Genomic DNA, 15486 nt, shown 5'->3' on the forward strand with positions numbered 1-15486 from the left:
GCAAAACCTCATTATTTACCAGCATGTGACTGAATCCCACCCCAAAATATCAATAGTCTGGAAGCACCCACTGTTTCTTAACTTCAGTTTTCTGTGTGCAGTACAGTGGTACCTCGGGTTACATACGCTTCAGGTTACAGACGCTTCAGGTTACAGATTCCGCTAACCCAGAAATAGTACCTCAGGTTAAGAACTTTGCTTCAGGATGAGAACAGAAATTGTGCTCTGGTGGCGTGGCGGCAGCAGGAGGCCCCATTAGCTAAAGTGGTGCTTCAGGTTAAGACCAGTTTCAGGTTAAGAGCGGACCTCTGGAATGAATTAAGTATTTAACCTGAGGTACCAGGTGGCGCTGTGGGTTAAAGCCTCAGCGCCTAGGGCTTGCCGATCGAAAGGTCGGCGGTTCGAATCCCTGCGGTGGGGTGCGCTCCCGCTGCTCGGTCCCAGCGCCTGCCAACCTAGCAGTTCGAAAGCACTCTTAAGTGCAAGTAGATAAATAGGGACCACTTTATAGCGGGAAGGTAAACGGCGTTTCCGTGTGCTGCGCTGGTGCTGGCTCACCAGCTGCAGCTTCGTCACGCTGGCCACGTGACCCGGAAGTGTCTCCGGACAGCGCTGGCCCCTGGCCTCTTAAGTGAGATGGGCACACAACCCCAGAGTCTGTCAAGACTGGCCCGTATGGGCAGGGGTACCTTTACCTTTACCTTTTACCACTGTATAGGTATAGCAAGCAAGGCTGCAATCTTATTCACACGGAGGTAAGTGGCACTGTATTCACTGGTGCCTACTTTGAGGATTATACTGTAAGACAGCATTTCTGCTTGTGGGCTTCCTGTGGGATCAAATGGGTCTTTGGCTAGATCCAGCACGACCCTTTTTGCATTCTTTAGCCTATTTACCAGGGGTGGTAAACTTGTGGTCCACAGGCCAGATCCATCCAGCTGTGGTACGCCAAAGGCCCAGGAGCCCCTTGCTCAGCAAAATCAGGCATTTATTCGATACCCTCTGGCACTAGATTGGTCAGGTAACACAGGAAATAAGGAAGTCCCACTCAACTTTGCAGGGCTTACTTCTCAGCAAGCATGCCCACGACCGCACTGTGGATCTGCTGCATTGTCAATAACTTACAGCGCCAATAGTGGGCACCCATTGCCAGAATAGGGGAAAGGGCGGGGAAAGAAGTGATGGAGCGGTGGGACAAAAAATGCCAAGAACCGCCCGCAGCAGTGTGGAAGCTAACGTGCCAAGCGTGCGCCCGGAAAAGCTGACGACTGCTTGCGATCTCAGCTTCCTACCTGGAACCACCTATAGCGCAAAGCAACACAGAATTTGATTTCGCCCTCCCTCCCCTCGCCCTAAACTTTGCACGAAGCTAACTTGGAAACTATTACGCTGCTCGGTGCTAAAAGAAAGAATCCTCTGTCAAATAATGAGATCAAGGCAATTTCTTTAAAATGTAAATCATTCTAGACCCAATTTGCCTCCCGCTCGAATTTACCCGTCCCTCCAAATCTTTTATTTCCGCAGGAGAGGAGGCCAGGCGCTGCTGTGAGACAGGACTGCTCCCGCAGATCTCCCCCCCCCCTTGCACGTTTTTGTTTGTTTTGCTTTGCTGGCGGGGCTGCTGCAGATTTCCCTGCCCCTTGCAGTGAGCCGAAGCGCCCTGCAGGCTGCAAAGTGCCCGTTGTTACAAAATGCGGGAGGCGGGGCCTTGCCTGTGCGTGACGTGGAGCGAGCTTAATTCAAGCCCGCAGTCCGAAGCAGCTCCGTGCACCGGCGCCGCAGACCGGAGCCAATGCATTCGCAGCAGCCAAACTAACTTCGGGCGCTCGCTCCCCCCCATCCCCACCCCTCGCCGCCTGTCACCTTCCCCGTTCGGCATCGGGAGCCTCGAGCCTGCTTGGAAAGGGGGGGGGGCGTGTATGTCTGTGGGTCGAGGCGGAGCCGGGGATGCGATCCCCGTTTGCAACCTGACCTTCCCTTGGATTACAGCCAGAGAGCTTTTCACGCCGCTCCTCCTTGCTCTGGGTTTGCCTGCATGCTAAGGAAGGAGGAACCTTTGCGTGTGCTGCTGCTGCTGCTGCTGCTTTTTCTTCTCTGATCTGCCCCTCCCCTCCCCTCAGCTGCTTCCAGGGCTTGGCTGTGTATTGATTGATTGATTGATTGATTGATTGGATCGCCGCCTTCTCTTTCTTTTTTTTTTTTTAATCGTCCTCTCCAACACAGCACGTCTCTTTGAAGGCTACTTGGGTGCAGGTGACACACCCTCCTCCTCCTCCTCCCTCTCTCCCCCCACCCGCACCCCCAGCGCTTCATTCACTCCTCTTGTTAGTACAAGGGCAATAGCTGTAGATTATTGGATCTGCCCGGTTCTTCTTCTTCTTCTTCTTCTTCTTCTTCTTCTTCTCTGAAGCTGCTGCTGCTTGATCGCCGGTCGCGGAAGGCAAATGCCGGGGAAGGGAGCGAAGAAGAGAAGCTGTGTTGTCTTTGCAGCAAAGTGAAAAACGGAGAAGGCTGCAAAGCTGATCCGGCGGAGCAGACCAAGCCGAGGGAGAGACTTTCTGCTCCTCCTAAAAGAAAAGATAAGAGGAGAGGAGGGTGGGGGAAAAAAATCCTTGGGATCTTGGTAGATCTTCCCGAAGATGTCATCTCAAGCCAAGTTCAAGAAAGACAAAGAGATCATAGCAGAATATGAAACTCAAGTAAAAGGTGAGTGGAAGCTGTACCTCTCTCTCTCTCTCTCTCTCTCTCTCTCTCACTTTCACCCGGTTCCTTTTCCTCCCCTCCCCCAGCCTCCCTCCCCTCCTCCTTTCTCTCCTGCCGCCCTCCCATTTTCATTGTTATAAATCTTATTATGCACCGCTAATCTTATTGTGAAAGCCCTTGCGTTGTCCGAGCAAGCCCTGGCTGCCGATGGCTCGCTTTTGTGGACGGCAGAGGTCGTGCGGTTGGGGGGTGGGAATCGCGGTGGGGGTAGTAAAAGCTGCATTGCAGTTGTGTGAATGGTGGCTTTTTAACAGTCTCGGTTCGGAGTAAGAGCCTCACTTAAAAAAAAAAAAGAAAAGTAAAAAATCTTCGCCACGGCGAGGTCTGGAGCCTTCTCGCGAAATCGCTTGATAAATGGTGCCTTCCTTCGATTAAAGCCCCATTTCGGTGTAGGCGGGGGCACCCATCTGTATATAACAGATATGTATGTGGCTGGCTAGATTTGCATCTGCATAGATGGAGTATGTAGGCGTCGATTTATATATATGTGTGTGTGTATATCTCCCATATGTAGAACGATGCTTCTTGATGTGGTGCCTTTTCCACCGTCAAATAGCATTTAAGAGGAAAGGGTCTGCATCTCTTCATATGCATGTGTCTTAAGCCTATCTTTTATTTATTTTTTAAAACTACACAGAGCACCCCCCCCCCTTTCGTTGCCTTCCTTAGCTCTTAGGTTACACAACCCAGGGGAATGGGTAGGGCTGAGGACAAGCAATCTCAGCTGAGGTCCTGGAGGTTCTGCACAGGGAGGAAGGAAGCTTGGGTATCTGTTCTGCTTCCACAGCAGTACCTATGGATGACACACCCTTGGATGAAGGTTTGGCTCTAATCTGGTGGGATCCGGCCTGTTGTTTTCTGCCACAGCCTCATCTCTCTCCTCTTGTCCATTAAGCAACACCCCGAAGTGCAACATAAAACCCACGCACCACATTGCATTCTTGGTTTTTATCAAGCATTTAGAAAAACAGAACTCTCTTCCTTCTCATTCATTGATAAAATCAAAGCCCATTAGCAGTATAAACATGAAACATGGTGTGGACTTCACCCCATACATTGTAGTGTTTACTATGGGACTGACATGACATGAAGTATCAGTGTTTATGTCTGTTTTGCTAATCCATGGATTACTGATGGACTGATGCTGAAAGGGCAAGTAGTCTGGTTAGCTTTGCATGTGCATGTTCAGCGCTGAATGGTGAGTAGTGCCAGCAAAAGATTTGGGGTGGGGGTGTTTGATGGCAAAGTTAATGGTGAGCTCTACCATCTGCACCAACCATTGGTGCTCCTCCTGTGATTGTGACATAATGTCATAAGACGATATGTATGCTATTTATCAAGTAGTTCGATTTTGTTTTGTTTTTTGGAAGCCTACATTACATTGAGTGTGTGTGTAAGGACTTAATGAAGTACTGGAAAACAACTTTTAAGGTGGTGCATGTCTATTACGTTATTCGTTCTAGCCCATCCTTCAGTAAATGGTCATTGGGTGGCCTTTGAAAATATTAGTTTCATGCAGTATATGTTCACATAATAAAATAAAACTAAAATATTTTTTTAAAATCCGTAAATAAAACCATATGACACATATAGGCATGGAAGTACCAGAGTAAAACCAAGAGAAGACTATCTGTGTAAGCACCACAGTCCTTGTAATGAATAGTTTTGGATGTTATCCAACTAAGTCACACATGAAATAGACCCACCCAATCAAATGACTTAAGCGTATTGATTTCAGTGGCTCTAACAGAGCAGATCCATACTCCGATTAACATTGGGTATCACCCTCTGTGATGGGAAGGTTGGCATTAGACTAGACCATTTTACAGATATTTCTAGGGCTGCAGTTTGATGTCCCTTGCCAAAATAGACAGGATGAAATCTGGGAACTCTTGCATGTTGGTGGAAATTTTCCCATTAACTTCAATAGAGGCAAGATCTGACAGATTAAAATGAAAGAGAACATATTATCCCATATAATTGTTCTTGGATATCCTGTAGTAGTTCCTACAGGAAGCTTCTTAATCTGCTGCTGTTGCCATAATGTTGTGTTTCAGTCAGCGGTTATTTCATTGTTAGTAGTCGAGTAGCTTGCAGTGTTCCTTCCTCTCTCTCTCTCTCTCTCTCTCTGTGTGTGTGTGTGTGTGTGTGAGAGAGAGAGAGAGAGAGAGAGAGAGAGAGAGAGTTCTAAAAGGGCTATGTAGCTTTAAGACTAGGGATAGCTATGGGGATCTGGTCTTTCCTCTGTTAAATACAGTTAAATTTTATATTGAGAAGAAATGCTTTCAGATTTATTTCCTCTTCCCAGAGCACACTTGGAAAGCTTCTGAATAAAAATAATCAGAATGTACACACTAAGCACAATATTAATTGAAGCACGGAAGCACCTGGGAACTCTTTTGAGCAGCAGAATTAAGACTGGTTGAGTCACCTTCAAGGTGAGTTCCACCCCATCATCTCCCAGATGCTTTTAAGCAGGAGAGGGGAACCTTTTCCACCCCAACTCTCTATGCCAGCCATGGGCATGGTCAGAGGCACAAGGAGGCGGGGCAGCAGAGGTGATTATTACCTTTCCAGCTCGCAGCCATGCAACAGTCAGACATTTCTATTCCTCACCCCCATGTCTCTACTTAGGCAACCAAAGTGTTATCAGAGTTAAAGGGCACATCCTAGCCTGCCAAAGTACTCAAGGCGTGAGGGTAGCCATGAATTATGTTGGAGGGGTGTCAGGTTTTATGTTTTTTTTTGGGGGGGGGAACCTCAGTTACCGTATTTTTTCTGTGTATAAGATGCTCCCATGTATGACACCCCCTATTTTTTGGACTCCAAATTAAGAAAACACCCCTCAACACTACCCATGTATAAGATGAGCCCCAATTTTAAACCTAATTTTTTGATTAAAAAACCTAGTCTTATACACAGAAAAATACGGTAGTTATTTTGTATTGATTTACTTGATTTGGGGGGGGGGGCAGCTGCCCCTCCCTGTCCCCTCTTGGCTACACCCATGACTTGAGGGCATGGAGACAGCCTAGGGAAGGCTGGGGGGCAGGCGGTATGACATGGGTCGAATCCTGAGAGCTGAATGGATTCCTGTGTTGCATGAGGTTGGATTAGAAGATTCTTGGGGTCCCTTCCAACGCTATCATTCTATGAACGGAGAGATCTGGAGGGTCTTGTTTCTCCCCTGGCCCTAAGGCTCCCCATGCCTACTTTAAATAGATCCATGCTGCTTCTTGGATCATTGTCAGACCTTCTGAAAAGGGGTATTTTTGGGACTGGGAATTGATCTTTGGTCTTGTGTATCTGTTTGTTGTATTCGGCATTTTCGGTCTTAAGTGTTTCGCTTTGAACAGTGATGCAACTGTCACAACACATGCTGCTGTATGCTAATTGTCAGCCGTTTGTGTATAATTTGGGCAATTTCCATATTATCGTGCCCTGGATTTAAATAGTTGCAGTACATACTAACTCAGGGCTGGTGCTCTGCCGTAAAGCTGGCTCTTGATCTAAATAGCCACTCCCAGTTGAAGACGAGCCAGTTGGCAACCAAAGGGGAGTGCTTACAGTGGTGTTCCCAGGGTACATGAGGCAGGACTTGCTAACTGTGAAGGAAACTTGCTGCTTGAGTCAGGATCACATGATCTACATGGATGGTGTTTTGCTGGTGGGCCTAATGTGAGGGCTTCAGTTCCTGCAGCAAGTTGTCCTAAATCAGAGGTGGCTAACCAGTGGCCCTCCAGAAGTTGTTGGGAGTCCCAGCCAGTGGGCTGGGATGATGGGTGCTGTAGTCCAGCAATGTCTAGAGGACCACAGTTGAGCTATACCTGTCCTACATGATACAGCGTTTGCTATCACCCATGGCAAGTTTTGGACATTTCCTGCTCTATATACCAGTGGGTCTGTAATATGGTTCACAGAATGTGGCCTCATCCCTTATCCTTCAACCTTTTATTGCTATGGACTGCTCCAAAACTCTTTCCGATGTTCACTCATTTTGATCATCCAAGACTTCTCTTTCTTATTTCCTCTTCCAAATAAAAGAATGCATTTCTGCTGTTGGGTCATTGCACTGGGTCTTTTTATTTACTTCATGTGTCTCTCGTCTTTGGTATCTGAGCTGGTGTTCAGATGACAAGAAAGCCCAAGCATTTTGCTAAGAGAGCTGACTTGGCAGAGTATTTAATTCTTGAACTGAACATAAGAAGATGCCTGCAAGATTAGATCAATGATCCAGCCGTTTCCAACAGTGGTCAACGAGATGTCTCTGGAAAGCCCACAAGCAGGGTGTGAAGGTGGGAGGGGCTGTGGAACAGCTGAAGTATTTTGTGGCAGGTCCCAAAGATTTTACATGCTTTTGGAATGTGAGAAAAGGGGGCTTCTGTATCTTCAGTTGCCTGTCTGGAAGGAGAATGTTTCTGACAAGTGTGAGAAAATGCTAACTAGATGCCGTCACCTGTAGCCCTTGGATTCCCTATTGTGGCTGCTGTTAGTTTGTGAATAACTTTGCTTTATTTTTTAGTGTTAGTAGAATTTGCTAAGTCCAACTGTTCATCCTAGGGTAATGGGCAGTACAGATGATATGCTTTGGAGGGAGGCTTGCTGAGAGGGGCTGAATTCTACATGTGCCTTCTACTGTTTTTTGGCCTTTGGTTTCATTGTGACTAGTGGCTGGAGGTAGGGGAAAGACCGGTGATAATTTACTTATTTACAAGCCACTTTTCAGAGTTAACCCTCCCAAGTTGACTCACAACATTTTAAGATAACATTTCACTATGAAATATTGTAATCTATAAAACTGCCATCTGAAAATATTATGATAGCAGCAGAAAATTGTTTATATCATTAAATATCAGTTTCAGTATAAACAAGGGCATTATTTTTTTCAAGGCAGCCATTGAATACAGATCATTAAAATGTCAGTTAAAAGCAGTTGCAAGTGGATTTCAAAGCCCATTTAAAAATTTGTCAGTGTGGGGGCACTGTAAAGGTAAGGTAAAGGTACCCCTGCCCATACAGGCCAGTCTTGACAGACTCTGGAGTTGTGCGCCCATCTCACTCAAGAGGCCAGGGGCCAGCGCTGTCCGGAGACACTCCCGGGTCACGTGGCCAGCGTGACATCGCTGCTCTGGCAAGCCAGAGCCGCACACGGAAACGCCGTTTACCTTCCCGCTGGTAAGCGGTCCCTATTTATCTACTTGCACCCGGAGGTGCTTTCGAACTGCTAGGTTGGCAGGCGCTGGGACCGAGCAGCGGGAGCGCACCACGCCGCAGGGATTCGAACCGCCGACCTTTCGATCGGCAAGTCCTAGGCGCTGAGGCTTTAACCCACAGCGCCACCTGCGTCCCTTGTGGGGGCACTGTAAAGCTCCATAAAGAGTGTGGATCATGGTGACCAGGCTGTGAGTCCTGGAATACCTGCTCTGTGCCTTGCAGGCCATTTTCCCCCTGGCCGGGAGTGCAAAGTCCTGACTGACTCCAGCTGTAAAAGCTGAGGCTGTTGAACAGAATCATGGACTGAGGTATTGGTTGGGGATTTTTGTTGGGGGAGGTTGTTGCTGTTGTTGCTGCTCATTTTTTGTATATTTATTTTGGATTTTAAGATTTGTGTAGAAGTGGTTCAGTTTGGTTGTTTGCATTTTGATGTCTTGCTTTTTGTTTATGTCTGCTTTTCTCTGTTTGCAGTAATGTAGTTTTTTATATGTTGTTTGTCCACTTTGTATGCTGCCTTTCCAAAGCCAAAACCATGCTCAATTAAAATGATTGATTGATTGAATCATTTCAAGGAGTAGGCACTCCTTGCCACTGAGGCCACCTGGGTATAGTGACAAAGCGAAGCACAGGCTGGAATTCCAGGCTGATCTTTCAGAAGGAGTGCAATCCTCTCCAGAACAGGATGACTACCTAATTCCAGGACATGAGAACCACCATCCACAGCATCTCTCTCTTACTGAGATTCACCTTCAGATTATTGGCTCTCAGCCTAGTACTGCTGCCAGACATTCGTCAAGCACCTGCACAGCATTTATGGATAGTTGCCTTGGACTGAATCCTAGGAAAGGTATGCTAGTATCGAAACAACTGTCAATTAGCTCGTAAACAGATATGGCTCATAGCTTGGGGTAAGTACAGGTTGTTTTACATGTTACAAAATGGTCACATGGAAGGCATGTGCAGATATTGGTGTCTTATGACCCTGCATGGGTGCATGTGAGCTTACTGTGTGCTGTGGAATGAGCTGGGCAAAGTATATTGTGGTTTGTCCTAGGTAAAGACAATTTCTGCATGAAGTTGTTCTCTGTGTAGGAATTTATAACATGGAGCAATGGTTCCTTAGTGTCAACATGCTCTCCAATCTTTCACTTTCGGAAAGTAGTGTCTGTTGCACATACATGTGAGGGAACTTTTAAGCTGTGACGATGGGTGATTTCAGTTCACAGCTGCTGTTACTGTGCACCCGTCTGATCATTATTTTTGCAATGGGGATTAGCACCCTGTGGCAATTGTGCATTGTTCTAGCCATGTCATGAAGCAGAACTTGCTGCATGAATTGAGGCCACGAGGATTCAATGGGTTTCTTCAGTCCTGGCTGCTACTGATGTAGATCAAGAGCAGGGAATCCACGTAGCATAGTCTGCTGTTTGAATTCGGTCGTTCACAATATGGTTGGGGTGAGAGAAACTTCCCTTGAAGATGCCAGGATGCAAATAGTCTAAACTAGCTATAGTCTAAACTTTGTTAAACTGTACGGGTGCCTCTAGCACACGGTGCCTTGTTTGCCCACACACCCATTCGTTGTTGTTGTTGTTGTTGTTGTTGTTGTTGTTGTTGTGTGGGTGACATTCAGTTTTGGTTACAGCTATACCATACATTTTAATTATTCTAATGGCACTTTTAACAGTCATAAAAATCCTGGAAACTGTAGTTCATGTTTGTTTGTTTTTAAAACAAGTTATTTAAGTTTTTCATGCAAACAAGTCTAACACTAACAATAAAAAATAGTCAAGGTACAAAAATATAGGCTGCATGCATTTTCCATGGCATGATAATAAGCTTGTGTGTAGAATATGTATATTCACAATTGTTTTTCCATCCTAACAAGTCTTTCCAGATTTCACCACTTGTCTGTGGTGTCTTTGTTGTTGTCATCAGGTCTTGTGTCCATCGTATAAATCCATGCCATTGGATGGCGAAATCATCGTTGTTTAAGGGTGCTGGGAGTTATAGCTCTGTAAGGTCAGCACCCTGAACAAACTACAGTTCCTAAGACTCTTGGTGTGTGTGTGCCACAGTCATTCAAGTGGTATAAGAGTGCTTTAGATGCATGATGCGGATGTAACCTTTCTTGCATGGAGGTGGATGTAGATTAACGCAGGAGGGAACCAGCCTCAGTACAGTGGACTAGATTAGCAGATGATCAGATTCTCACCTGCTGTGTGATTCTAAGCCTGTAAGCATAAAATAGCTAATTGCTCTGTTCCTAATGCTCACAAGGTGGCTTTTAAGATGAAGTGAAATGTAACGGCGCCTGGAAATTGTCAAAGAAATAGTTTGGGGAGGATTGTTTGTGTAATGGCTTTTGATCATGGTGTTATAAAACTCTGCACCAAATTACAGAGTAGCTGATTATTCCAGGCAGTGAGCAATCCAACATCGAAAACGAAGACCTGGAAAGGAAAGCTTTTAATTGTTCCTTCCTGAAAAGGGCATGTTTTGTGCTTATTTACCTCTTTGCATCAACACAAGATGATATATGTTGCATTAATGAAATGTATAAGCTAATGATAACTTAATGCCGAGGGCGAGGAATGGTCTGTGCATCTAAAATTGCAAGGTGCTTTAGCAGGTCAGCTACTCGGAGCTCAGAGAAAGAAGCTTAATTTGGAGATGGCAGGTTGAGGTTGCCCTGACAATTGCTGATTGGAGGCGAGCCACTATTAAATTGAAGAAGTTGGGAAAGCACTGGTGTATGAGGCTGGGAACATGAGCCAAATGGGAGCCATGGGTCAAGAACTCGAAGAACCAGAGCCAACAGAGGCTGAAATTTAGGATCAATGGGGGCTGTGTGGTGGTGGCTGAAAGTATAAGTGGCATTGCTTGTTCACTTGCCTTCCCCTGCAAGATCAGGCCACCCCAAAATGGATGTGACATTTGCACTGAGGGGTCCTGCCATCTTCTTAATGTGTAGTTCTTTGTAAAGCCTGGAATTGTCACCTGATTGAAGAAATTGCAGTTGGTTGGCCAGCAGAGGCATACCCAGGGGCTGGCAAAACTAGCCCTTGCTCGCAGTGTAGGCCCATGGGTGAGGGCGCAAAAATCACCTATCAGGCGTTGGAGTCCTCGTGCAACACCTGGAGCGTCCCCTTGGCTCAACACTAGAACACCTGGATCTCCAGCAGGAAAAGGTGCTGGGATGGAAAGGGGTCCTTGAAGCAGCTTCCAGGCCGAGAGCAACATGGGCACCCCATCCAGCCCTGGTGCGTTCCTCTTGTCCAGGCAATCTCATCTGCTTCTCAGTTGTTGTTTTTGTGGGCTTGGTCAATGTAGACAATACCGAGCAAGATGGACTAATGGTCTGACTCAGTATAAGGCAGCTTCTTATGTTTTACATTTACTCCTGAATGTGGCTCCATAACTTGGTTCTGAAGCAAGAAGCATTTTTTTTTTTTTAGATGACTTACAGATGTAGACCAACATTAGAATGGTCATTTCCTTCTGTATGTGAAAGAAGGTGAGATATCTTTAAAGGCAGCACTTGCAGATTGTGATTTTGAAAATAAGTACTTCTGTCAGTTGGGAAGCAATTTTTTAAACGTTTAGTAGAATCTATGGGGTAAGTGTCCCCTAAATACTGTTTTGCAATCTGTTAGACTCATATTAATTTCAAATGTTTCAGTCCTACTAGTTTTGGCTTTAGCCAACAGGAAACATTGGAATGGAATGGAGCAGGGGCTGTAGGCCGAGGTGTGATAAGACAGAACTAGGCCTAGAATAAAATGAGGTCAGATATTAAATAATGGACATGATATGGGGTGCCAAGTTGGACAGCATCTTTGGACAGCAGCAGTGTTGTAATGGCAGCAGTTCTCTTTTCTGTCTTTTCTGTATGGTTTCTTTCCTCTGAAGGCCTAAACTGAAAATAATAATTTTGCCAAAACTTTGACAGCATTGATAATCTCTAGTAAATCCTACAAATGCCAGCTCAAGTCTGGGACTCAAACCATCTGGTATCATAGGTGGCGTTCTGTCCTGCAGTTGGAACAGTTTAGGCCAGTTGTGGTTTTGTATTTCTTCAGTTGGCTGCTGTGGTTCATAACAGCGATAGGTGGGATATAAATATGAGCATATTTTTCAAGGCAGGCAGTATTTGGGGGAAAAGCCTTCTCCTTGCAATCTTGAACATTCAGGAAAGTGGTCCAAAAACCTTTAGTTAAAAGCCCTCTTGCCTTTTGAAGTTCTGACAGTAGTGATGGCAGCCTTCCAACACCATGGTCTACAGTTGATAACACACACACACACACACACACACACACTGCATTATACTTCCTAGCCCTTGTTTCAAAGTACTGCTTTAGCCAAAAGCTCTTTGAAAGCCAGTGTGAGTGGTGTTATAGTGTCTTTTTGTCTGTACCAGATTGTATCTCTAAATTGGGTGTTTCCCTTAAAAACTTGTCATCTTAAACTCCTCAGGGGCCATAGCTCAGTAGTAGAGCATCTCTTTCGTATGCAGAATGTCCCAGATTCCATCCTCAGCATCGTAGGGCTGGGATAGAATCCTGCCTGAAGAGCTGCTCTTGGTATCAAGAATACTGAGCTAGATAGGCCAATGGTTTGACTTGGTATAAGGCAGCTTCCTATGTTCACCTCTAGGTTAAAAGATAAAGGGTTGTTTGGAGATAATTCTGAAGATTTGTATCTAGCACATTTTTTATGAGAAGTGAGATACTGGTGCTCATATCTTGATAAAAGTGCTATGGGTACCAGCACAAAATGGTTAATATGGGCAGCAAAAAACGTGGAGGTACTGTCACACAAAAAATTAACTCTCTATACATATCATGCTTAGGTCTCAGTTACAGACTCTCTAAAAAGAATGACTCCTCCAAAATGAAGTAAGCTAGTAAGGAGGAAGGGAGGGGAGAGAAATCTAATAGAAACAGCATGTTGGCAGTAGAACAGCTGACATATGAAAATGATAATGAGAGAAAATTGAAGAGGCATGTCCCCCTGTACTAGGGATGGGGCTCAACATCTGAGCAGAAGGCTGCAATGTCTTGCAGAATGCGAGATCAAAATGAGAGGTTTGGTAAACAGAAGTTTGTGCATTATTTCCAGGAGAGAAATATGCCTGGCTGGCTTGAGATAAAGGGAATGTAGATGGGAGGTACCTGCCCCAAAAGGAGAAATCTAGTACAGAGTAGGTGACAGCCAGCATGCATACATTCAAAAACATGCATGCATTTTATTACAGTGGAAGGCTCCAAGGCATTCAATAGGCTCTGACAAATATTATGGCTATATTAAATGGCGGTTTTCTGATACATTGTATCAGGAGCTATAAAGGAGGGAGCTCAAGTGTGAATCTGTGCTCTGTAATCCATTAACCGTCAAGTGATAAACTAGACTATAAACAGAAAACCCCCACAGAGCGAGTGAAGGCACACTTAGTGCAGCCAGATCCAAACATGAAAAGATACCATTATGAAACAGATGTGGAACATTCTCTGGGGTATTCTGTGAGAGTCCTTTAGCTTTCTCTCCTCCCCAGTTTTTACTTTTAACAAGGACATCTGCAAACCCTCAAGTGTGTTACCTGAATGCAGAAAGTACACTGAAAATGTACACACATTCCTGTTTTTCTAGAAAATGGGGTGCCGGAACTCTCCATGAATGCCTCCGTTGTTCTCTGATAATGGCAATGGTGCCCACCTGAGAGGTGCCAGAACAGAATTCGATTGAGTTCTGGCTGGGGAAAAAGCTACACACACACAGTCAGTACTCAAAGGAGTTCAGCTCTTTCTTGTGTAGCACATTGCCTAAATTCAGCTGAGGCTCTCCCACAATAAACAATGGGAAATCCTTACCTTCCAACTGCTGGTATGACAAATTAGAAGTCTTTAACAAATACTGCTTGCCTCCAGTTTCAGGAAACAGCATTTGATTTCTGTAGGTTGGGTACTCCTTCACCTGATCCCATCTTGAATCCAAGATGGCTAACCACAGTAAGAATATGGAAGAGGAGGCCAAAGGTTGTTAAAATGTTCTCTTAGCAGGGTTGGAAGGGGATGGATAGCAGAAAATGAAAGGACAGTCTCCCCTAACCGCTTCTCAATGATCAAAATCTGCAAGAGAGACTTTGAGAAGAACAAAATTGATTCGACCAAAATTTTGTGAAATTATCCCAGTAATTTGAGGACAGATGCTTTCATGAAAAGCCCCCAGATTCTGTTTTTTTGAATGGCTTCACTCATTCGTCGGCAAATTTACTTGGGCTGGGCAAAACCACTGAGTCTAAACCTTGCCGATCAGAAGGTCGGCGGTTCAAATCCCCGCAACAGGGTGAGCTCCCATTGCTCTGTCCCAGCTCCTGCCAACCTAGCTGTTCGAAAGCACACCAAAAAGTGCAAGTAGATAACTAGGTACCACTCCAGCGGGAAGGTAAATGGCGTTTCTGTGCACTGCTTTGGTTTCGGTGTTCTGTTGCGCCAGAAGCGGCTTAGTCACGATGGCCACATGACCCGGAAAAACTGTCTGCGGACAAATGCCGGCTCCCTCGGCCTGTAAAGCGAGATGAGCGCCGCAACCCCAGAGTCGCCTGCAACTGGACTTAACTGTCAGGGGTCCTTTACCTTTACCTTTTTAGGGCTGGGCAAATCTGTCACTTAGGGTTTCTCTCTTTCTCATTTTTCCAATTTTGAGTTGAGTTCTCCACATTTCCGCAACAGTTTATGAATTGTTTTTTTGAAGTCCTCATAAAAATTGACCAGCATTTTAGTGTGAGTTTCTGTTAATATACATTTTCATATGCAGTTTTGCCTTATGTACATATTTCTGCTAATCATATTTCTATAATATTTATATTTTCCAAAATGTTTATTTGTGTACATGTTCACTAACATACAGTATGCAGCTGTATATGCATTTACCTTAGTACGCATTGCTTGTTCTAGAGAACTGCATTGCATAATTTGGAGAAGTCTGCAGTTTGAAGGGTCATGGTGCTTTGCAAAGAGCGAACTGGGTAGATTTGCCTTTAGATACTATCTGAACCCAATTTTTCGCTCCCATCCCTCCTTGGCAGTTAGTCACGTAATGTTGGAACCCGGTGAGACTTGCTTCTGATTAATAACAAACCCATGTATGTCTAATTTCTGTTTCTCCCCTACCTGCCGTACCACCAAAAAACATGGGACACCTTTTAAACATTTGGACGTGCGTTCAAATAAAACATCTTTTGAATTTTTGTAAGACATGCTCATCAAAAAGGAAGGGAAAAAAGACAGAAATCCATCTGTGAAAACATATTTCTTAGTAGTTGAGGTTTAAAAATAACTGTACTGCAAATCTTGGAAAAAATGAGCTGCTCTAGGGGTCCTGTGCCCACTCTGGCTGTTCTCATTTGCACCTCTCCTGCAGATATTCATTCAGCTGATGCCCACCCTAGCAGTAGCCCCCAGTGTGTGACGAAGGAGGCAGACATTTTTATGGTGGCAGGCATTTTTA

The 15486-nt window shown here is 45.2% G+C and overlaps 1 protein-coding gene across 3 annotated transcripts in view; it reads left to right on the forward strand.

Moving 5' to 3' along the window:
- The first annotated feature begins 1747 nt into the window (after positions 1-1747).
- The window catches only part of SRGAP3 (SLIT-ROBO Rho GTPase activating protein 3), a 188321-nt gene continuing 174582 nt past the window's right edge, over positions 1748-15486 (forward strand). The window contains exon 1 of one of the 3 annotated variants that reach the window (XM_079958670.1): positions 1748-2706. In XM_079958670.1, the coding sequence (XP_079814796.1) occupies positions 2640-2706 (67 nt within the window). In that variant the 5' untranslated portion in view covers positions 1748-2639. The remainder of the gene's footprint in view (positions 2707-15486) is intronic. The other 2 variants (XM_079958668.1, XM_079958669.1) reach the window with 2 other exon arrangements.

The sequence above is a fragment of the Podarcis cretensis genome (assembly GCF_951804945.1).
Source record: "Podarcis cretensis genome assembly, chromosome: 2".
In the NCBI taxonomy this organism is placed as follows: Eukaryota; Metazoa; Chordata; class Lepidosauria; order Squamata; family Lacertidae; genus Podarcis; species Podarcis cretensis.